Source organism: Amblyomma americanum, chromosome 10 (assembly GCF_052857255.1).
Source record: "Amblyomma americanum isolate KBUSLIRL-KWMA chromosome 10, ASM5285725v1, whole genome shotgun sequence".
Classification (NCBI taxonomy): domain Eukaryota; kingdom Metazoa; phylum Arthropoda; class Arachnida; order Ixodida; family Ixodidae; genus Amblyomma; species Amblyomma americanum.
In genome coordinates, this window is record NC_135506.1 from 15,869,141 (window position 1) to 15,892,894 (window position 23,754).

Below are 23,754 nucleotides of genomic sequence, written 5' to 3' on the forward strand. Positions count from 1 at the left end.
TTTGGGCTTAGCACTTACAACAATAGTTTTGTGAAATTTTTGAACTCGTCTCTGTGCCTTCAGTTTCTTGCAGCACTCGTGGTACGATCTGCTCTGTACCACCTCCCTAAATTAATTGTTCACAAACTACCATAATATATGGACTATAGTGTACACCTTCTGCGTAGTCCATAGTTTTAAATTTTGGTTGAAAAGAAAAAAAAAATTAGACTGCTCTGGGTCCACAGACTGGAAGTGCCTGGTGCACAATATGTGCTAAAAGAGAAATTATGTACACACGCTTATTGCCTTTCAAATCAAAGTAAATCAAACCCAAGGTTTATTAGTTGCAAAAAATTATTACAAACTGTGAAGAAAACAGGCAAGGATCCCAGAATCAGAAGACTATACACGGACCCTTAGTAGATAAATACGTGAAGAAATAACAGCACATTCAATGGACAGGTTACACCACACTAAAAGGAAAGACATCAGCAAAACAAAGCAAGAATGTGGTTTACAATAACAAAAGTAGCCAAATTAAAGTGAGAAGAAGAAGGCACAACTTTGCAACAGGAAGGCTTATTCTTGAAAAGATGCAACAAACGTGTTCTTAATGAAAATGGCAATGTATTCCAAATGGGATGGCTGCAAAATGGTCATTTTTCCATCACTAGTATGTACTCTTGGAAGTAGCAAATTTTCTAGCTGCAAGCCTAATTGAACTGTTCTAGTCAACATGTTGGGACAAATAAAATGGAAGGGTAGGGTGTATTTAATTAGCTCAAATAACATAATACCAAGGGGATAATGAAAAAGGTAATGAACCAATAAGATGTTATCATGCAACAAAGAATGAGCATTAGGAGAAATAGAGCTGTGTGTGATAATGCAGATGGCCTGGTTTTGTAAATGTTTCACAGATGAAACGTGCCAATTGCACGCATTTCCCATGCAATAACACCACAAGCGAGATGACTGTGTACAAAAGTGCAATATTATAATGACGAGTATACAATGAAGAAAACAGTGTACTCCAATGTTGAACGCAATTTTTTTTTTCTTCAGATAAGCTGTACAACTTCAGGGTGATATCCAAAATAACAAGGAAGCTGGATAATGAAATAGTATTAGAGGGGTTTAAAGCAGGTATGCAAGGACGGGTTTTTTTATTAGTTTTAAATACTATGCTTACGGGGATTAATAATTAAAAGGCTATCGAAACACCATTTAGTTGCTTTGCCTAATACAGTACTGAATAAGAAAATTATAGTGTCAATGCACTTGTCAGATATTGAGGTGTCAGTATCACCAGCATATGCAATAGTGGGATGGACCAATACAGTGCAGAAAATTAATATAAACAGAAAAAGTCCTGGTATCAAGCTCTCGGGCATACCTTGAATAACAGTTTGAGCTCGCAAGAAAGCTCCAGAGGCATTTTGCTTCCGAACAGGTAAGTGGTTATTGAGAAGGCTTAACATTGGGCCTGTTCTCACATTAAGGAACAGCTTAAAATGGAATGATTAATTGTATTAAAGGCTTTAGTAAAATCTAGTAACACGGATCAAACAAAACCAATGCTTAATACTATCAGTCACACTGATAACAGCAAAGATAAGCAGTGCTTGCTTTCAGAAATTGCATGAAAGAAACATTCTTTACATTCTTAAAGATTGCAGGAAAGGGGCAGACCATGGATGACACCGCCTCTATGATTTCTCCAAAGGTGCCAGAAACAGCTGTACAGTTGGCACAGCATGAAATCTTAACCATAAATTATGCATAGTCAGTGAGGTGAATTCCAGAAAACACTAAATGCAGCACTCTTGCTTTGTGTTTATGCACTGTAAGCAGGCTTCTTTTTTTCCCGTGGTGAGAAAACTACCTGTCCATCTTTTCAAATTCACAAGTGTCTTTTACAAAGTCAAATGATCATCGCTCATTTCAGGAGGATGTGTAGCTGCTGGATGCTGTCTTCGTTCACACCTTGCCTAATGCATCTGTGAAAAGCCACTCCTGCAAGTGGCCGACTGAAGCAATATACAGGTATGACACAGTGCAACACCAAGTTTTCATTACTGGTTGCTCGAGGATTGTGTCAAAGCTGGCACATTTTGCACAACAGCGGTGCCGTGCTTCACGTGCATCTCCTCATGCCTCTTCAGCTGCAGCCTGTGTGCGTACGCCATTGGACAAAAGCGGCACTGCAATGGTCTCTCACCCGTGTGGATTCGCATGTGGCTCACGAGACCAATCTTTTGTGTGAAGGCCATGGTGCAATGCTCGCACTGGAATGGCTTCTCGCCAGTGTGGATGCGGAGGTGTGTGACCAAGTTGCTTTTCTGCCCGAAACGCTTCCCGCAGTAGCTGCACTGGAATGGGCACTCGCCCGTGTGTGTCCTCCGGTGGGCCTTCAGGCTGCTCATGAAACTCGTGGTGTAGCTGCACGCAGCGCACCGCAGCAGTCGCCTTCCCTCGTACACTTTTTGTCCTGGTGGTCGGCCCTGTCTGCGACGTGTTACTTCAAAGCCTGCACCGTAGAGGAGAAAACATTTTCACCAAAAATTTGCAGCATTTGTGGATCCACACACTCAAGAAGTTGCTCACATCCGACCCATATACAAGTTGTCAAATGGGAAAGGCACTCTCCAACTACACTCGGGCCCATCGTGTTGCTAGCACACATGCTTTCATGAAGGTGATGAGATGGACCAATTTTGAAGCGATTTTTTGGTTTGGTTTGGTTTATGGGGTTTAACCTCCCAAAGGGACTCAGGCTATGGGGGATGCCATAGTGAAGGGATTCGGAAATTTCAACCACCTTGGGTTCTTTAATGTGCACTGACATCGCACAGTACACGGGCCTCTAGAATTTCGCCTCCATTGAAATTCGACTGCCGCGGCCGGGATCGAACCCGCGTTTTTTGGGTCAGCAGCCAAGCTCCATAACCACTGAGCCACCGCGGCGGCTGAAGCGATTTTTTATTTCCGCTCTATGGCTGACATACACTCATCAGCATGTGAGGCTGCACAATGATTAGGAAGAAATGATCAGAATTTTAAACAGCTATGGTGAGAAAATTTAAAGCTGCATGTATCACGAGCCACTGTGTTATTTCTGATCAGCACAACTCAAAATATTGCAATATTTTAACACAAAATAGGTACTATTGCCATTTTTGAATCAGGCATAAAATTCTATTTCATAAAAATAGTGAAGACATTAAGCATTTGAGTCAACAAGAGAAACTCAAGTCAAACTTTTTCAGACAGACATTCAGTCAGACTTTTTCAGACAGACAGAAGACTGATGTCTTCCTTCCTCAAAGCTAATGCATAATGACAAAGGAAAATTGTGAGAGGGAAGGCTGAAGCCCCTATACCTCGTCAAAAATGTTTAAACCTGGCATGTTGGTAAAAACTTCATGAAAGGTTTGGGTACAAAAGTTAAGGGATAATAAGTAGAACAAGATAAATCTGTGATATCTGGTCCATGTCAGCACATTAGTGCCTGCACACTAACACACACTAAGCCACCGCGGGGGCTCGGTGGTTATGGCGTTCGGCTGCTGACCCGAAAGACGCGGGTTCGATCTCGGCCGCGGCGGTCGAATTTCGATGGAGGTGAAATTCTACAGGCCCGTGTACTGTGCGATGTCATTGCACGTTAAATAACCCCAGGTGGTCAAAATTCCCGGAGCCCTTCACTACGGAGTCCTTCATAGCCTGAGTCGCTTTGGGACATTAAACCCCATAAACCAAACCAAACCAAACTAACACACACTAAGCGGTAAGACATGCGCCTGCTAACAGAAATGGGTGCTCAATTGCCTTCAAGCCCAACAGCTATTAAAAGGAGATGGCCATCGCTATACAAGGCTTGGGCACACTGTGTTGCTAGCATGCAAGGCTTCAGAAGAACTTACAACTTTGACTTTTAATGGAGTACAGGAACCAAATTTTGGTTGAGTGTTTTCTTCTATGTAATGATGCACAAGACATTGGAATACATGAATGACCAGGCTGCATTTGCTTATGACCAGTTATTAATTTATAATTAAATTTTTTCTCTCGTTCTGCTTTGGTTCCAACAGCTGAGTGATTGCTGCGGTAGCAAGGTTCAGTATACTAGGCTACAGGAGGCACAAGAAAATTGATATAATTGCTATTTCATTTCTTACGCTTCCAGCACTCTAGAAAGTCTGGCTTAAGCATTGTAATAAATTAAAAGCATGAAGCAATTATGTGTTTTTTCTTGCTGCCTGATGAGACATATTTGAACTTTGACCTCACAGCCGCCACTGGATTGTTGAAACTGGAACTGAACGAAAAAAGTTCAGCTGTAAATTGTTTTCCGGTCGCAGGTGAATACCACTTGTTGATCTATTCCTACTAATGTCTTACGCATCATTACAAAGAAGAAGACATGCAAGCATGAATTTCGTATCTCTAGACTTACGATAACACAAGATTTTCTTGTTTCCCTTAATGTAAACTTGATAATATCAACTTCACCTGAAACTGCTTAAAACTGGTAAAAATCACAGTGATCAGAAAGCACACATGTATGCACGCACATATGCACACAGAAAAAATGAGCACATTACTCTTCACAAATCACGTGGCTATTGTAGGATGTCTAAGAGTCTTGTCTGAGTGTTTTTATGCTTATAGAATGAAAATTGATTGCAAAAATAATGGCACTAAACAGCGGTCTCAAATATCTAGGCAAACTTTCAAGAGATGAACACAAAGAAGTGCAGCACATCAGCAAAAAAAAAAAAAAAAACGCACAGTAAACACTGTTCAGATGACGAAAGACAAAAACGTAACCACAGTAATGGCAGTGGGTTGACTGCACTGCAAGTCACAATACAGTCCTGATTTAGGCGAAGTGATACAACACTATCTAAAGAGCTGATATTTCAAACCAAGGAAGTCAACAGAAAAATGAATGAAAAAAAAACCGCCCCTAGCGAAGTGAACCATCGCCGATAAAGCCGGTGCTTGCAACCTCTGCCTGTGATCGCTATGCGAGATGAGATGATGACTTTGTGACTTGCTTTAGCATGCATGTGTACACCATCCAATCTAAAAAAACCTGAAACCACTGTAAATGTTCAAAAAGCAAAGCTATTTTGAAGCATCTAAAGCATATGCATCTACAGTGACATGCCCTTCATTGGATAACTGAGGCTGTGATAGCAGCACAAGTCAAGTACATTGCAGCCTTGCAATAAACTGCCTGCTTACAATTTCTCTGCAAAGTGTTGGAACTGCTGCATTGCCTAGCATTTCAAAGGGCCACAGAAAGGGGTGTTTGAGCTTCGCTTTAAAATGCTTTCACTAGGTAGAGCACAGGCCACCGAGAGTCCATGCCGCGTACGAGACCTCGAAAGCAAGCAGGAAATTTACAATACATTTTTAAAAATTCCCACTTTCGCACCTCGCGGCGACGCCCGGTGCCGGGCTTTCACATGAAAATCTGGCAGACGACGTCACGTCTTGCAAATGACGTCAGCAGCCGGGGGTTATCATTGGTTCACAGCGCCAAATTCTTTCAGACGTCACGCGCTACCGTGGCCGCAGCCACTCCGCGCGCGCCGCAGCCGGCAGAGGTAGGGGAGGGGTTGAGTGAGTGGGGCCGGCGGAGGAGCGCCACTGTTTTGGCGTGCGAGAGGAGAGGGAAAGGCGCGAAGAAGTGGAAGTTCAAATTCTGTCTGCATATAACTGAGCTTCCACAAAACGCATTAAAATAATTCTTGCTGGGGGATAATTATGAACTGTCGTCTGTTAACATCCCAGACATATCGCACCTTTATTAAGACCCCCTTTCTGGGTCCCTTCAAGAGATACGGCATTGAATGGGGGTACAAAGGTCAGCACGGACAAAGACGTGCATAACTGCAACTAAATATGCACCTTACGATGTACAGTTCTGGCCACGATATTACGGAGCAAGCTTCGGTGACAGAACTCTTGCCATGCCTTACCTAGCAAAAATTATGGAGTTCTTTACTTTAGTCACATGTTAGCACATGCAGCTGAAGCGCTCCCGTATGAACCCAAGAAACCATCATATCTTCTCTATGGAATGGATGAGAAATTCTATAACTCCAAAGCGTGCTCCATAATAATTTGGCCGCACCAGTACAGCTTTTAGACAGCACAATACAAGTAACAAGCGAAACGCTATGAGCGCCAACTAAAAGGCATGCTCAAAGCTGACCTATACATGTACACAAAGACTGTTGAAATATGACAAAAAAAACGTCGAAGAGAAGACAGTGCTAATGCCTCAAAAAGCATTTATTTTTTCGGCGTGTAGGCTGCAAAAACGTACAGACGACATCATGCGTAAGCATAGATGTCATAAAACAAATGGCCCCAACATCCTAAGGCATAAATAATTCTATATCTTTTCATGACGTCTGAAAAGATTTCCCCTTCCAATCACCCCAGTGAAGCACTGAATCATATTCAATGCAATATATAATGAAAAAAACAGTTGCAGTTACATAGCAACACGCTTTATTGTTAAACCACTAACACAGTTACATCCTCTGCGCCATCACAGCAATGAAACCTGTCAAATGATGGATAGTGAATGAGCAGAATATGTGAAAAATCGTTACTGATTTGATTTTCAGAGCGTTTTCTGTACGCTACAAAATTCAACCAAGTTGACAGACCAATTAGCAAAGTTCCTGCAAGAGCTGCTGGAATGATGAAGTTCTATAATTCTCATTGAATTACATGCCATGATGCTGACATGCACTGCAAATAACAGCAGCACAACTTTATTAGCCATAATCTATGACAGTTATTCACATTAAGAGGTGATTTTAATGCAACACCAAACTGCAATTTGAGTAACACTAATAAATTAAAGTACAATGAAACAACAGAAGTTGGCGATATCACACCGACATAATAAGGTGAGCTAAAATGTAGCTGCCCTGCAGCAGACAGTGAAAGAGCAATAAACATGAGTGCAAACACTGCAATGTGCAAATGCTGCAAAGCACCCAAAAATTGGGCATGCAAGGATGACACAGCTGAAAGTAACGTGGAGCTTCCTTTGTACGTATGACGAGAGATAATCTCAGAGCCTAATAACAAAAGCAATAGCATGTATATCACCTCAATGCATGACTTTCCTTTGTCATACTTTGTGCATTTCATTACCACTGCACTGGTTCCCATACAAAAACAAAAGGTGTCATGACTAGGCTGCCCCGAGTAACTGCGGGACTATCTCAATAAATGAAAATGGGTAATTCTGATAATTGCTCGAGAATCGGCATGCTAGTGCCAAAAAGCACAGTCACTGTGCGCTAAGGACAGCAGTGATCTCCCACGCTCACAACAGGCCAATGCCGATATGCCGATCATTTGTGATAATGGGAAAACATCATGTGGGTTCTATTTGCTCTTGCAATACAGTATGTTGTTACTTTTGGTTTTTCATAATGGCACGACACAAGCTGGCAAAACCATTCAGCACATATAAACAAAGCAAAACAACAACATCAACAAAATAAACAGCTATAGCTCACGCTGGCAGTGCACAAAACCAAACTACAAGACTAGATAATGAGAAAACATTGCTTCACAAACCTCATCACTCCTTGCACTTGTCGCGGCACAAATTAAAATCAAATGACACATTGACAGGGCACAGTCTTAGTTGAATAGTACTTCTTGACTACCTAAGACATGGATGCCGTTGGACAAGGGCTATGTCACTAAGATGATATAGCAGTTGGTTCCCAGGGGCCTATTTTTTACGTGTGTGGGCTCGCATATGCTCAACGAGGTGTATCTTTTGCGTAAAGGCAACTGGGCACAAGTTGCACCGGAATGGCTTCTCGCCGGTGTGGATGCGGATGTGTGTGGCCAGGTTGCTCTTCTGCCCGAAGCGTTTGCCGCAGTAGAGGCACTGGAACGGGCGCTCGCCCGTGTGTATCCTCTGGTGAATGTTCATGCTGGTCGTGTAATTCGTGCTGTAGCTGCACACAGAGCACTGTAGCAGTCGGTTTCCGTCATGCAGCCGCGAGTTGTGTGCCGCGAGTGGGCGGCCGCGTCTGCGAGCTGTCCCGAAAAAGCCTGCATCGTGGAAGAGAGCATATATTCAGTGTGATCTGCGGCATGTGCGAATCTGTACCCAAGAGCTCGCTATATATATGCTAAGAGGCATATGCAAGTTGGCTAACGGAAAAGGCACTTTCTTGCAACACTTGGGCTCATCATGTTACTAGCGCAGATGCACAAAACGTTGTGCGATGACTTAATTTTGAAGTGAAAACTTTTTTTTTTTTGGTGGTTGGCATAAAGTTCACATCATCTGGGGCTAGTTGCACAAAGACAAAGACTAGAAAGAGGTGGTAAGAACTGTTTAATGCTATGGTGAGGGATTTCAAGCTATGTGTACTATGAGCCACTGCGTCACTTCCAGTCAACACTGCTTTGGCACAATAACAGCACTTCCCCACACATTTGTGAATTTTCGTGCGTACACATTACAATGTTTTATGCGCAACGGAGGTATTCTACAGCATTTCTGAGTTGCAGAAATCAAGTCCATTTAATGAGAATAGCTTTGACAAGTTTCACATCTGGTTTGCCTGCGCGCTTGTGAAACATGCACAACATGAAATGGTTCCATCATGCGCATGTCGAGTCACTCGTGTTGTATGTTTCACAAGCGTGCAGTCAAACCAAATATGAAGGAAAAAGACCAACTAGCCAAAATCCTCACTTTTCATACAATACGCATTTGAATCAGTAAGTGAAGTTGAAGTCAAAGACAGCTGGTAATACTAAGATGAACCTTTAGACAAAGAGCACGAACAAGTGAACAGCAAATAACGCCAACATTAAAAAAAATCAGACACCAATCACCAGCATAGAAGACAAAAGACGTACAAGTATAAAAATATAACATGTATAAAAGATAAGGCAAAAGAAGCAATTTTAAAGCTCACAGCAACTGTTGTCATGCTTTTGCTCAAGCATGCTCAAGATGTGTTAGTAAAGTGCACTGAATGCATGCAACACAGTTTTTGTTTCGTCTTCTACAATAGATTTTGAGGCAGTTCTTCCCTTTAGTACACACACCCGTCACAGTGTAAAAAAAGAAAATTATAAAAACAAAAACTACTCACACACCTCACACCTTCTTCATAACTTCCAAGGCAAAATGGCATCACCAAATGATAACGGGCACACCCTTGTCATGCAGTCCTTTTGATGCCTTTAACAAAAAGCCCCTTCAACCAGAAGCTTGTCAAACAGCAATCAAACTGGCAGGCACAACCTATGCAATAATTGTTGCGATAATAAACAACACCGAGAGTTGGCTGAAGGGGTGAAGTTTCATGGTGCACTAGTCCCATCTGCACCTTATTAATGTGCAACTTCAGGCTCTGCCAGCATGCAAATATCACTGTTTCTTTTTTACCTCAAACGTCACAGAGTAGCTTTTTGCCTATGTGGACATGGAAATAGCCATTGAGGACTGAGTACTCTAAAAAAGCCAAGATACAAAGGTAGCAATGAATGGCTTCTCGCTGACATGTCATATAGTGATTTAACATTTGGCTAGAAAAAACAGTTGTTCAGATGTGCAGTGTCAGTGGCCATGAAGTTTGAAGTTTTATCTGGATGGAAAGCTGTGAGGTTCAGATTTGCAGTAACCAAGTTTGCGTCATGCATGACAGCATACCATCCATGCAATACAGCCAGACAACAAAATAAATGTGTTTATCTGGCACACTAATGAGTAAGACATGCACCTGCCTGCAGCAACAAGCACTCGTTTGCCTGTGAGGTCAACAGCCAAAGAATGAAGAATGGCACCCCCACACTAAATGCTGGCGCATACATCGCTACCATACAGGGTGTCCCAGATAACCTCCAAGAAAACTCAGTTTTGAAACATTTTCTTCTTCCCCTTGATGCAAACTTCATCAACTTTGCATGAGTTCACCATGTCGTAAATGACTCATGATAGCAGATTAAAATTGCTGGTGAAAATTAGAAACGAGTGACGAGTAAACTCCAAGTGCACACACACATTCATTCATGCACGAAGACAAAGTGTGAGAGCATGTTACACTTCTCCAGCACCACATGGTTATCATGCAATGTCTCAGTTTTGTTTGTGCATTCTTGTGAGAAGCAATTCCACAGGTAAGCAAGTACTGGCATCAGCAAGAGGTTTCAAATTACCCAGCCAAACATGCAAGCAATAAACACAAGGTAGGGTACCAAATCAAAGAACACAGTAAAGGTGAAAGAGCACAATAATATAACTACCAATGGTAGTGAGTTGATAGCATTCCATGTCTCGACAACATCTCAACTTGATCTATGTGATTAATCAACAGGAATGTCACACCAAGAAGCACACAAAAGAAACATGAAAGACCCAAATTGCCCCAGGCTGATACTACTGAATTATTTCCAGTAAAACCTGTGCTTGCAATCTGTGCGAACGATTACTAGCGGCACACTGTAGAAGATGGATTGGCGACTCCACAACTTCCTACAGCTAATGCGTGCAAACTGCCCTAACTCCAAGATTTGAAGCCACTATAGCTGGTAAAATTGTGCAGGCAGGGCACTATTTTTGTTGTTTATTTATATAGCCCATCCAATGAATGCAGCTGCTCAAAACCATTCCATTTTGAAGCATCTAAGATACATGCAGCTGCAACAACATGCTCTTTCATCTAGCAAACTACGGCTGTCGTAGCAGCAAAAGTGAAGAATACTAAGCCTAGCAGCAACAATGCTTCTGTTGACAAGTTTTTTAGTAGGTGCTGAAACTATTACACCAATCGATTGCTTCCTAGTGATGGGATTGAGGGCTCTGTGACATAAGCAGTATAAATAATGAAACTAGTGTAAGTGAAACAAAACACACTCCTCATGCTTTAGGACACAGCACAATACAAGTTGTTGGTGAAACAGTGGAAATATGCAAACAAAGACGCATGCATAAGGCTAACTTCAACATGCATGTGAGGAATGTTGAAAAATCATTAAAAAAAGCAACAGAAAAAGTACACATCTAATGTCAACCTTGGTCGCTTATTCTTTATTAGTCGGAACATATACAGCAATCAGCCTGTTCTTAAAGATGGAACACAATAAAGAAGGAAACGTGTTTCTTTGTACGCTGCAAGAACTTCCGAATGATATCATGCCCGAGCAGAAACACCGCATCAAATGACCACAAACACCCCACAGCATTACGATGACACAATTTTCCAATTATGTCTATGATATCTGTCTCTATTTCTTCTCTTCCACAGTCCACATGAACCAGTCAATCACAAACAATGCTGCATAATGAGAAAACAATTTTAATTACATTACAACATGATCTGCTATTAAACCAAAAAGCTGCTGCACGCTGTGCACTTTTCTTGTTAACTGACCAGTTATGAATGAGCAGAATTGACAAATCATCAGTATTACAACTGCACAGAGCATTATCTGTAAGTTACAAAATGCTATCAAGTTCGCAAATGAATCAATAGCGTTTCCTCAAGAGCTGCGGAAACAGTAAAGTTTTACAATTTACCACTGAATTGTACAGAATGACGCAAACTTGCACGCAAACATTTCTGTAGCTTACAAAAATGAGGTAAGTGCATCAACTATGAAAGCTTATAGCCATTCATATTAAGTTTTCAGAGATGGCACATAAAGCCATGATTCTAGATGTGTGAAATGATAGCAGTTTTGCAAAAACAACATTGAACTACTGTTTGAATAACAACAAATTCAAGGTGAAAAGGCAGAAAAAAAAGAAGCCGGTTTTTGTATTCGGATGTAGAAATGAAATGCAGTTTCCCACCAACTAACTGGAATTGAAGTAAGCTCGAAAGTGGAAATTTTTACCATGTGCTATAAACAGCAAGCAGAGACGGCTAAGAATGGCCTGGCCGAAAGGAACACACAGCTTCGTTTGCAATGACGAAAGATAATCCCTGAGCTTTACAAAACAAAAAAGTGCATTGCTTTGAAACAAGGCTCTTCTTTATCATCTTTCATGCAATCTATTACCACTGTTTTAGTCTTAATAATGAAAAAAAAAAAAAAATGTGCCACAACCATGTTGTCTTGAGTTACCACAGAACACCACAGTAAATAAAAGAAGGTCATTTTGATGTCTGCTAAAGACCTTGCACATCACTGCCACGAGCACATCGGCTATGTACCAAGAAAAGCGGAGATCTCCCATGCTCTCAAGAGGAAAAGTGTCATAATCTGCGACAACTCATATTCAAGGCAAACATTTTTGCTTTTCTTTTTCAGTCACAACAACAACTGGCAAACTCAGCTAGCACACCGATATGAAAAAAAAAAAAAAACCAAGCTGTCTTCGTTTCTGCTAATGGTGGCTGTGCATGACCCAAACTACAAGACTGTAAAGAATTCTACTTAGAAACCACTTTGTCATTTGTAGGGGAACAAAATGGCACAACGGCAGGGTGCAGTCTTTGTCAAACAGTAGTCTTTTAACATTCTGAACAAGAACGCTTTCAGACAAGGGTCAAGTCACCCAGCCAAGAGTCCCAAAAGAGCTGCCAGGAACGCTTATCACGGCTGGACGTTGGCAGACATACAGTACCAAGGTCTTATGAGACAGCAGCCATTTTTTCGTGCACTTCCCCTCTCCGCGGTGCAACAGTAGGAAAGTGTGCACAAATGTCAATGAGAAAAAGTGGCACTGAAGAAACCTTTGTTTTTCATGTGCACCGCGGGGCACTAGGGTTACTGGAACGACTTTTCGCTTGCGTGGGTGCGGCAGTGCCTCACTAGGTTGCCATTACTTGTGAAGTCCTTGCCACAGTCGTTGCACCGATATGGGCGCTCACCGGTGTGCACCAGGTGGTGCTGCTTCATGTGGCCAAGGTGTTGCGTGGTGTAGCTGCACAGAGAGCACCGTAGTAACCGCTTTTTGCCGTGCGGGTCTCCTCCAGAAGGCAGGCCGTGCTTGTGACGTGTGATGACCAAGCCTGCATCATGAGAGGGAGCAGGCCTTGGCTGAAAGGTGGGGCACACGATATCTGCCGATATTCATTTCCCTGTGTGAGTGAATCAAACTCATCGCTCTGTTCAAACAAATTAGTGAACGAGGGCGAGTTCATTCCTTTTCAAGACGAGTATGAGAATGCTGACTATGCTTTTATTTTTAATACTCGTGCCCACTACCAGTCATGTTGTTAAACTAAGCAAGTCATATCTTAAGATAACTCAATTATCAAATCAAAGATTTTCTGGACAGGAATTGAAGGCCTCACAAAAAAATTTGACTATCAACTCATCACAACTTATCATAGCTTTAACAAACAATGGAGGAAAAGGAGAATGGACACAACACGCTTCTGACCGGGATATGCAGAGAAACTGCCGTAATCAGCATACTCACACAACAATGAAATCCGATAAGTGATTGCAAAATATAATACCAATAAAATAAAGAAAGAGGTCCATGACAGGACACAGAACCAGCTGTGCATGTTCATACATTACAAAAAAGTTATACTTAGAATAAAAGTTTAATAAAGACAAAAATGAACCAGAAAAAAAAATGAAGCTGCAACAATGACTCACACCTAACATTCTTTAATGCCATATTGTGACTCTAGTTGGGAAGTACAGCATCAATTACACATGAAAGATTTCAATTTGATGGCTAAAAAAATTTAATGGCTAATAAAGTCTGCCTGTTAAAAGTCTCAAGGGATAACTATACTGATTCTCCTGGCAGCGATACCTAATCATTGGTCTTGTCTTCAGTACATGCTTTTTAAAACTATGAAGTGATGTTGCAATGGATGAAAACTAGCTGATAATTCACAACTGGGCCTTAGTGATAATCAGAACACAGCAAGGCAAAGCTTCCTGTGAAGATTTCAGGAAGGGCACAATTTTTTCTCAATAAAAAAAGAGCAGAAATTCACGAATTAAATCATAATACACACATCAGGTAATTTCCGCCAAAAACAAGATTTTATCAAGAACAGTCATTAAAGAAACCACACACACATAGGCATCATCAAGAAAATGACATAAGCAATCATCTTAAGATCAACACGTGCTAATATACAGAACAATGGTCCTCTTGTGACTACGCGATAACTCACACAAAACTGCTGCCATTTCATGTAGCTGCCTTTAAGACGACAACAATGCTTGAAGTTTCAAAAACAACACTTTGCGCTATTTTCCCAGCACGAGCTGAAAACACCTTAATAGAGACTATATCAAAGATGCAAAATGCCACAGCGTGCCACATACATCCATGACACTAATCTATTTCAACAATTTATACTGCCTGCAGGAAGAAGTGAATGATATCGACCACCACGGGGGTCTTAGTTATTCAGTGACGTGTGCTGTTAAACCACTACTGCAGCTTATATTATGTGCATCAATTTGGTTGGAGGCAGAACCTGATGCATTTGGCAAATTACACTGCTGGAATTCCCATGTCCATGAATTATGATCATGTACTGTTCATGACAAATGACTGCACAAATAATTTTCTGCACGTTGAGAAACGCTAAATGAGATCTGGGACTGAATTACGGAACAATCAAATCACAAATCACTGTGTCACAAATGGACCCATTAGCTACGCTCCTATTAGTCGATATGTCTGCCAGTCCGTACTGACCAATAGGAATGGGGCTTGTGACTAATTTGCGGCTATTTTGAGATTGTAATATTTCCATAATTTGGCTCCAGAAAAGTCCAAGCATGAAAAGGCAAAACAGTATATTTTACAGGGGCTGAATTTCTCACGGGATGCAAAACATAAAAAACATTTCTATAGGTTTCTCCAATAAGTGAGTAAGTGAAAATATGATGCATTAGTCATCTATACCTGTGTACCAGGAACACTTTTAAAGCTTTTAATAAATCCAGTTTCAACAAAATGGCACTGAGCTGCTGTTAAATTACAAACTTAAATATACAGTAAATGAAATTGCAGAAAACTAGCAATAGCAGTGTGATGCAAAAGAGCTAACCTAAAATTGCATCCCTCCAACAAACAGTGACAATGCAATGATAAGAAAACTAAGCATTGAAACGTGCTACAAAACTAGCAGAGAGTAGGCTGATAGGAATGACATTGCCAAAAGTAACATGGGCCTTCTTCCCCAATAATAAGAGATATGGTCTCTGCCCTGAATACAAATGCAATTAAATTCAGTTGTTTTGATATCAGTTTCAGTCAAAACAATGAATTACGTCAAAGTGGAATTACCCTCTACCAAAAACTACATGCTAAATTAGGACTGTTCTGATACCAGTAGAGAACAAATAATGTGGAATGGCCATGCTTCGCTAAACTACTGCAGGCAGCACTTCAAAATGAAGAGACACCGAGATCATCTGGTGCCATGTATTCAACACACATTTAATACACAGCAACAGCCGGCATCTCTTATGCTCCCCTCAAAACAGGCTGATAACTTGGTAACTATCACGCACACTCTGAACAAACACCAAGCGGTTTTCATTTACTCCAAAAACACCTGCAGAGGTTACCAACACCACTCTAGGCATCTGAGTACATTTATTTGAGAGTGCCCAATGTGTAAGCACCTACACCAAAATGGTGTTGTACACATGAAACTATGGCTGCAAGTCATCAGTTATGTCTACGGCTGTCAGCCCAGCAACAAGGTTTCGCTCCTGGTGCATTTCTTCGCAGTAAATGCTAAGACCGTCAAATGATGCAGCAATAAATGGCGCTCAGCAGAATGCTCGCAGCTACTAGCAGACTTCTTTTGTAATCGGAATGCCGCATTTGCACCTTTCTGAAAAGATTTCAAGTAAGGCACATTACAAGTTATAAGCAAAAAACTGACAATTCATGGATGAACTACTTCTGCAATGCATATGAGAATAATTTGTTTTCTATACCATTCTGCCATGCGTGAATGAAACAGTAATGCAGACAAGGCTCAATTTCATTACGCAGAAATTACATATCAAAAACAAGTATGAAAAAGAGCCTAACATGGGCTTAGCTTTTTATTTATCATGACACATGTGACAGCCACCCATATAAGATGACTCAAAAGTAGAACAGAATATGCCAGGTCACTAGGTGTAGACAACATGAAAAAAAAAAAAAAGAACACATGCAACGTTATCAAGCTCAGTTCAGAGAAAGTACACACCAGAACACCAAGTGAGGAACAAGGGACAAAAATTACTTGTTTCCACAACGCATCAAACGCCACCAGGAAGCAGACAGTTCTTGGATTATTAAAACAATTGTGTCTCATTGCTTACGTTGTAGGTTGAATAAAATATCACATGACTTTGTTGAAGAGCAAAAGCGCTATAAATGTCAATATGTACACAGTACCAAAGACACCTGTGGATAATAAAATGTGACATTAAGCCTGTTTTCAGTATTGGCTCCAGTAAACTCCAAATGAAGGGTGATGCTGAACCTTGTTCACAACCCTGCCAAATGTGAAAACCTTATTCCCCTTGACCGACGGTGAGTAGCCCATTTCCTGCAAACTTCACAGGTGCATTCTTGATTTCTTGCTTGTGGCAGTTGAACGGTAGAAATTCAGAGTGGACCAAGATCCCCCCCCCCCCCCCCCCCCTTGAAAAAAAACAAACACGTACGCACGCATACTCGTAAGTCTGGCGTACAAAAGCACAGAATGAGAAGACAGATGTCATGAATACCATTCTCGCATGCACCACTTTTCAGAACTGGTTAGAAGAAAGAATGCGTAACAATATGAGAGAGAGCTTTGCACGCCACCTAGAAATACCGTTCCAAGGTGCTGCAGTGAATGAGGAGCATGGAAGAAGGTTCAGCATCACTCACTCACTAGGCTTGAATTCAATAAACATGAATTTTGCCAACGTCTAATGTAGCACACCCAAATGCATTGTGGGAGCACAAAAATTAGTTTAGTTTAGACATTTTTTTTTTCCCTGAAAGCAGAAGGATTCCTTGCCGCCCCAAACAGACACTGGCACCTCTCGCAGTAATAAGTTTTGTCCTCAAATAAAACTTTCAGGAAAGTTTCATAACCACCAAAAAGGGCCTTGGCAGTGTCGAGGCTGCAACAATGATTTAAAAAACAAAATAAAAGAGTAAGGCTTAACTGGTGTCTTCAGAAAAGAAGAGTAAGGTTTAACTAGTGTCTTCAGAAAAGAAAAGCCTTCAGCTGAAACCAACAAAAAGTGTTCAAAAGCGTACAGGATAAAATTTTTGTTAGATCTTTTGAAGCAGCCTCTGGCAGCACCTATGTCTTTGCATGTAAGGAGGTGAATATACAGAACAACTGCAACATGCAACACATCCATGCACTGCCAGTATCCTCCCTTTAACAATGTGCACTGTTCACGGGCTGCACTACAGGAATTGCGTGCAGTACTTGTGAATTCGCATGTCATCTCCCATTCGTTCTTGGTTAAATTGACACCAAATGACACATTAGAATGACATGCTCTGTGTCAAATTCCTGAGACAAAGATCACAGTCCTAGCTTATCACTTATTTGTCAATTGCTGACACAAGAGGTCAGAAGCTCACGGCATAGTGGCTGTTACTGCATGCTTCTTCTTTTCATGGCATTTTAGCCTGACCTTTCGTGCAAATGCCAGCGGGCAATAACGACACTGGAACGGTTTTTCACCCGTGTGTTGCTAGGTGCACAACCAGGCTTATCTTGTGCATGAACACCTTGGGACACAAGTGGCAACGAAATGGCTTCTCGCCCGTGTGGGAGCGAAGGTGCTGCACCAGATGGCTCCTTTGTATGAAGCTGCTGCTGCAGTAACTACACTGATGTGGGCGCTCGCCAGTGTGAGTCCTGAGGTGGTTTTTATAGTTGCCGCAGTGTGCCGTGGCGTAACTGCACACAGGGCACTGTCGAAGCCGCTGTCCGTCACGAGGATCTTGTCCACGGGGCACGGCTTGCTTGTGACTTGTGGCAACCAAGCCTGCATCATGGAGGACAGTGCACTTTTGCTGAAATGAAGTATGTGCCTGCCGACATCAGTGAAAGCTAACCTGCGTCTGGGGCTACACTCGGCCAGTTAAGATGCTGACATGTGTTGTCAAGGCATACAAAGTCAAAATTTAATAAAATAAGTCTTGAATTGAAATTTTCTGCTTTCATGCTGGCACAGCGTTTTGTAAAACTGTTACGACAGAAATGGCTCATCATGTGAACGACGGTGACTTGCCCTATGTGCAACTGACACAGCACAAAGAAAGTGGACATCATAAACTTTGGAACCCATATCACACAGATGTCATACCTTTGCACTGTCTCCACACTCAAGTAATTATCAAGTTTGAGGAGTAATCAAGATGTAATGAAACCATAAAAAACTATGGGCTGGGCAGTACAGCAGCCATAGATCTTGAACCTTACAGTTCAAAAAAGGACCAGAGACAAGCATGAAGAAGGAAGACAAGTACACAGCGCTAATTATCATCTCTTTTGATAACTTGTGTTGATAGCTGACAGCCAGTACTGTGTGCTTGTCATCCTCCTTCCAATCTTGTCCCATGCAAGATTTCATATGCATGACCAACTTGGCCAACACTTTTCGTTGAGCAGCCGCTGGCACTATGAATGGAACAAGAAGGGAACAACAGGATTGTAGAAACATAAAAAAATTAACGTGTCATGATTCCTGCTTTATATATTAGCATACTGTCCCACTTTAGCATTTACATGCAACAGTAAATACAAAACAGGAATTTCAGAAAGCTAGCAAACAAAAAGACTGACCAACTCTTGAGTACTCGACAATCACAAGAAACAATTCATCTCGCAAAACAAACTGGTTGCTAAGTCAAACAGTCTAGCAAGGTGGTAAGTGCTCACTCTTGCCAGCAAGAAGACAGACAGCACCCGTGCAACCTTCTCCAGTTTCCAGTCTCCATGTGACAGTACTATGCCATCAGTGGAAATGGTAGGGCACACATCTTCGGTTTTATCAGCATCAGCTGTCCCGTTATAGAAAGGCGCAGCTACTTTTAGGGGCTCCAGGGCATTTATCTGAGGCAGCCCAAAGTGTAGGCCACTGCACGAAGCGGGTGTTCCATATTACAAATGCCGGCCGCCATTATGGGGAAAAATAGGCTCAGTGACCAGCCTGGAAACAAGATTTCCGCTGTTTTTTTTTTTTTTTTCAGAGATGTTGGAACTACAAGCTCCTGGCATCCTATCACTAAATAGAACACTATAAGCTACAGTATGCTCACTGAGATCTGAGCAACATTACGACTGTAACATGAACTCCTTTCTATGAGCATTCTAGATTAGGTGCAATGCAAGTTGTGGGCAGAATGCAGAAGCTTAAAAACATTCTTTAGGAACAAATTTGAAGAGTCTAATAAGAGGTTAACGCTCGTACTCTTTATTTATCAGCACATGCATGAAAGTCTGCCACCCGAGACACTCAACGTTGTCATAGAACACATCAAGTCCCTACAAACAGACATCACAAAAATGACAGACGCAATCACATAAAGATCAATGTCACCAAAGCTCCAGAACAGTGGTCCTCGCATGAGTAACACAGATGAATAACTTCAGTTTCAGGCAAAAGACTTGAAAAAAAAAAAAAAAAAATCGGTGCTTGCAGTTTTAAAATAACACTACATGTTATTCTTCCAAGTATATAGCCCACAGAGAGTTTCTAATAACAGTGCCCTAGAGCAAACAGTATGCAGCCAATAAGAAGGTCTCAAACTGTAAAGTAAAGTAAAAAGATACAGCATCAAGTATTTGGGTGTAGGATATGATAAAGCAGTGGGTTCGAATAACCAAGTTGAATACACCTAACGAAAGTTAAGATAGGCCACCACTTTGGTTTATCACTAAAGAATAGTCCCACCATTCAATATTAAAAATTGATTGGCAGCCAATAAGAAGGATAAAAGGAAAACAGTAGTAAGAAAAAGTCCCAAATATGGCTTGTGATGTTTGAATGTAACTCCTGCTTTGAACCACACGAAAGGAAAGCTTTACGATACTGATCACCACAGCTTAAGGCAATAACTACCCTGCACTACACTGCTATTGTTAGCAGCGAATTCTGTCCAGTTACAGTAAATAACACTGTCACAAGTGCGTCATCCGCGAATTGTGATCATGAGCCATTCACAACGAATGACCAATGCTACGGTAGAATTCCGACACAATTCTGGTTCATAAGAATTGTAAAATTCATATCCCAAAATAACCCAACGTGATTTATATCCCAACGTGCAGAAATTCGGATCTCCTGAACACTTTCCTGCCCCACTGCGCATTATATGTATGCGTGAGACGCGACCCGCACTTTCGTGCAGCAAACAGTGCTGCGTGGCCCATACATTGGTAATGCACACTTGCCAGTAGCACGGTATGCACCACGTGCAGTGAGCAGCGGCGCTAGACTCACACAACACCCAAGTCGTGAGTGAGTGGTAGCGCGTGGCCGTAAATAATTCCCATTAACCGAAAACAGATCTGGATAAATGAATTTCCAGTACTCCTTCATATGGTTTTTGTTTGCTCCGGATGATATGAAAATTCCTCGTGACCGTGTGAGATTTGTATTTTTTAGATTATGCTGTATATAGAATACTTTCTGCATAATTAAATTCAAATAAGACTCAATCAAATTTATGAATGTGCTAAAATACACTTAATGCAAACATATGTAGGCTTCCAATAAGAGTAATTGTGTCAGTTAGCCCTACGTATGAAAACATGAGCAAGCCTAAGGAGACCTAACCACCATTACATGGGCTATGAGTGTAGGCAGGGCAATCTTACTGCAACAACACTGACATACAGTCTGAATGTCAACAAGACACTGGAAGAAGATACAACATCAGCAGAATAACAAGCAGCAACATCTCCTTAATTTTACAGTGTGTGAGCTGAACAGCAGACAGCCAGAATGTAGTGAATGCAGCAGAAAATGTTTAAGCAGCACTCTAATTTCACTTTCCCCCGAAAAATATCTACCTTATTAATCGCAGCAATTTGATAAAAAAAATAGTCAGTGCTAAGCAGCAGACAGCATAGTATCAGAAAAGAGGAAAACATAGTAACCTGCCTGACATTTTTAAATGTCTGCATTTCACATGCTAGAAGAGATGGTTAGTTCGTTGAACTGCAACACCTGGGATTTCAATGAACATTTTGTGCATCCTTACAAGCTAGTCTACACACTGAAAATAAATAAAGAAATTATCAAAAATAATGTGACCTTATAGTAATAGGGTATGGTATCCCACTGGAGTTGCTGCTATGACCATTTCTATTTAATGACTAATAGTAATGGTGATCTAGAGTTAAAACCACACCACAGCATTCACAGTGACACACCTCAGGTAAGAACAAGCAACAATTTTCAAGGACACCCTTGTTAATTTTTCTCTGTACTAGTGCTGCAAGAATACGTCATGAATAAGCCAAGAAAAACAAGTGTTTTATGAAATATAACAGACATTTTCGTAGGTCTCCAAATGTAAAGTAAAAGATGCAAGACTATTCTGGCCAACAGAATATAGCACCAGCACCAAGTATTTGGGTGTAGAATATGATAAAGCAGTGGGTTCGAATAACCAAGTTGAATATATCTAAGGAAAGTTAAGATAAGCAGCCACTTTGCTTTATCACTAAAAAATAGTCCCACCATTCAATATTAAAAATTGATTGGCAGTTACTCAGGGGACCGCTCACAAGAAAAGGGGGACAGCACTATTTTGGCTTGTTCAAGCAAATTACGGACACAATGCATTTCACAAGTCTGAAAAAAAAAAAAAAAGGTTGGTTATATGATGGATGTCTTGCTAGTGGAGCCGCTAAAGGATCACACTATATACACGAGATGCTATTAGAATATAAGGTTTAACACGTTATCAAAGGCAAGTTTGAAATTCCGAAAAAACACCACTACAGCTCACCTCTGCACCTACTCATGGGGAGAAGAATGCAGAAATAAATATGCTCTACCTATGTACAAGTGCATGCAAAACATGTTACTATGAGGTCCAAACAAGAATGAACCTGGTCATCAAATTGGCCTGCTTCGCAAGTGTCGATAGACAAACTTTTACATGATTACAACAGTGTGTGCTGGAATAACCATGAATGAAACACCCGACTTGCATCAGTGAGAGTGAAATAGTAAAATAGTTTCAGGGTGCATACATGTTTACTTGCAAACTTTGCGAATTCTATCTATGCTGTGAATTCAAAGGGTGTCAGTAATGGCTGCCGGTATGCACAAGTGCAACAACAATCAAGTGGCACGAAAGTTATGAGAGGCGTTTGTATTATAAAATGTATCGAATAAAGCATATTAAAATGAAAAATGACAATGAAAGAAACATTTCAGACAACGGCTATGAGACTAAAGCATGGCAACTGATTTCAGAGTGGCAGCCAGCAATGCTGCTGTCAGATGTGTGTAGAGGGCGTTTAAACATGGACTGGGGCAGTGACCCTCAAATCCTCCTTCACTTCATGGTCCATAATTAGGAACATAAGAGCGAATGCAATTTCTCACAAATGACACAGCAGTGGCTATCCTCAGGTGTGGACTTGCATGTGATCATTAAGGGCCGCCTTATCTGTGAACGCCATGGCACAGAAGTGGCAGCGGAACAGTTTTTCGCCCATGTGGATGTGGAGGTGTTTCACCAGGTGGCTCCTCTGAGTGAAGCTCCGGCTGCAGTAGCTGCAGCGGTGCGGCCGCTCGCCGGTGTGGGTCCGGTGGTGGTTTTTCAAATTGCCATGGTGCACCGTGGTGTAGCTGCACAACGAGCACTGCAACAGCCGCGGTCTGGCAGCACGACAATCGTCTCTGGGTGGCTGGACGTGCCTTTGACGGGTGGCAACGAAGCCTGCACAAGGGGAGACCGCACATTTGTGTTGAAATCCGAGCCACAGGCCACTCGAAGTTGATGAAACAGAATGTATCTCTTAACCCATTCGCTTCTGAAGATGGCAGTTCTCCGTTTTCGCTTTAAATATGCATCAACAGAAGGCGCCACTTACTTAGCTGCCAATTTTTGCAGTTGTTATCACGCCAGATGGTACAAGTTGCTCACTAGATTTAGAAATATATTACAGGAAAAAAGATTTTTTTGCCAATTCTTTTGAACGCGACCATAGCAGTGCAAGAAGACTGAAGTTTCAGGGGTGCCGAAATTCATGCACTGATTTTTGGCGGTGAGGGGTATGCAGACTTGTGAACTTTTATATGATGATGAATTTTAATGATGCAAGAGCAAATTTGAATAAAGAGTGCCAAGTCACAAAATAATTTCTTTTCACTGGGAATCGAACCCCGCACCTCCTGCATATGAGGCAAATCCTCAAACAACTAGGCTGCCTCTACGGTCAGCAGTGAGTGCAACTTGAAATGCAAGGTGAGGATTAGCACTCAAACTCTGATCCTGGCATTTCACGTGTAGCAAGAGCTCTGGCTTGAAAATTCGAAAGCTTGCAATGAAATATTCGACAAAAATGTGATGTATTTAGCTGTTTACATCAGCTACCACGTGACTCCGTTGCTTCACTACATGAGCACAGGAAACCAGCCACAGCTCCATCTCAAATGCACCTAGAGGCTTGTCAATGGCACCATTCTGATCGCCAAATACATTGAAATGATGGCATGGCAAAAAGCGCCATGTAAATGTTTAGTGTCAAAGCCCAGTAAAAAACAATCAAAGCTGTTGGGAGT

At 41.5% G+C, this 23,754-nt stretch overlaps 3 protein-coding genes across 3 annotated transcripts in view; 1 reads left to right on the plus strand and 2 right to left on the minus strand.

Moving 5' to 3' along the window:
- Positions 1 to 5,649: 5,649 nt before the first annotated feature.
- Positions 5,650 to 23,754, minus strand: part of LOC144108050 (uncharacterized) — a 34,531-nt gene continuing 16,426 nt past the window's right edge. Inside the window, exon 5 of the mRNA XM_077641331.1 lies at positions 5,650 to 8,113. Within this exon, the coding sequence (XP_077497457.1) occupies positions 7,763 to 8,113 (351 nt within the window). The 3' untranslated portion in view covers positions 5,650 to 7,762. The remainder of the gene's footprint in view (positions 8,114 to 23,754) is intronic.
- LOC144106801 (uncharacterized) lies at positions 11,140 to 22,910 on the minus strand. Its single transcript, XM_077639745.1, has 2 exons — positions 22,573 to 22,910; positions 11,140 to 13,016 (listed from the first exon to the last, which is right to left on the minus strand). The coding sequence occupies exons 1-2, from the start codon at positions 22,619 to 22,621 to the stop codon at positions 12,772 to 12,774; spliced, it is 294 nt and encodes a 97-aa protein (XP_077495871.1). The 5' UTR covers positions 22,622 to 22,910; the 3' UTR covers positions 11,140 to 12,771.
- On the plus strand, positions 19,318 to 22,970 carry LOC144106798 (uncharacterized). The gene is made up of 2 exons (XM_077639743.1): positions 19,318 to 19,749; positions 19,941 to 22,970. The coding sequence occupies exon 2, from the start codon at positions 22,575 to 22,577 to the stop codon at positions 22,968 to 22,970; it is 396 nt and encodes a 131-aa protein (XP_077495869.1). The 5' UTR covers positions 19,318 to 19,749; positions 19,941 to 22,574.

Excerpts from the sequence above, each read along its gene's own strand:
- LOC144106798 (XM_077639743.1), top strand. The coding sequence starts at position 22,575 with ATGACACAGCAGTGGCTATCCTCAGGTGTGGACTTGCATGTGATCATT.
- LOC144106801 (XM_077639745.1), bottom strand. The coding sequence starts at position 22,621 with ATGATCACATGCAAGTCCACACCTGAGGATAGCCACTGCTGTGTCATT. Across the intron at positions 13,017-22,572 it reads TAGCCACTGCTGTGTCATTT|GCTTGGTCATCACACGTCAC; the intron begins GTGAGAAATTGC and ends CTCATGATGCAG.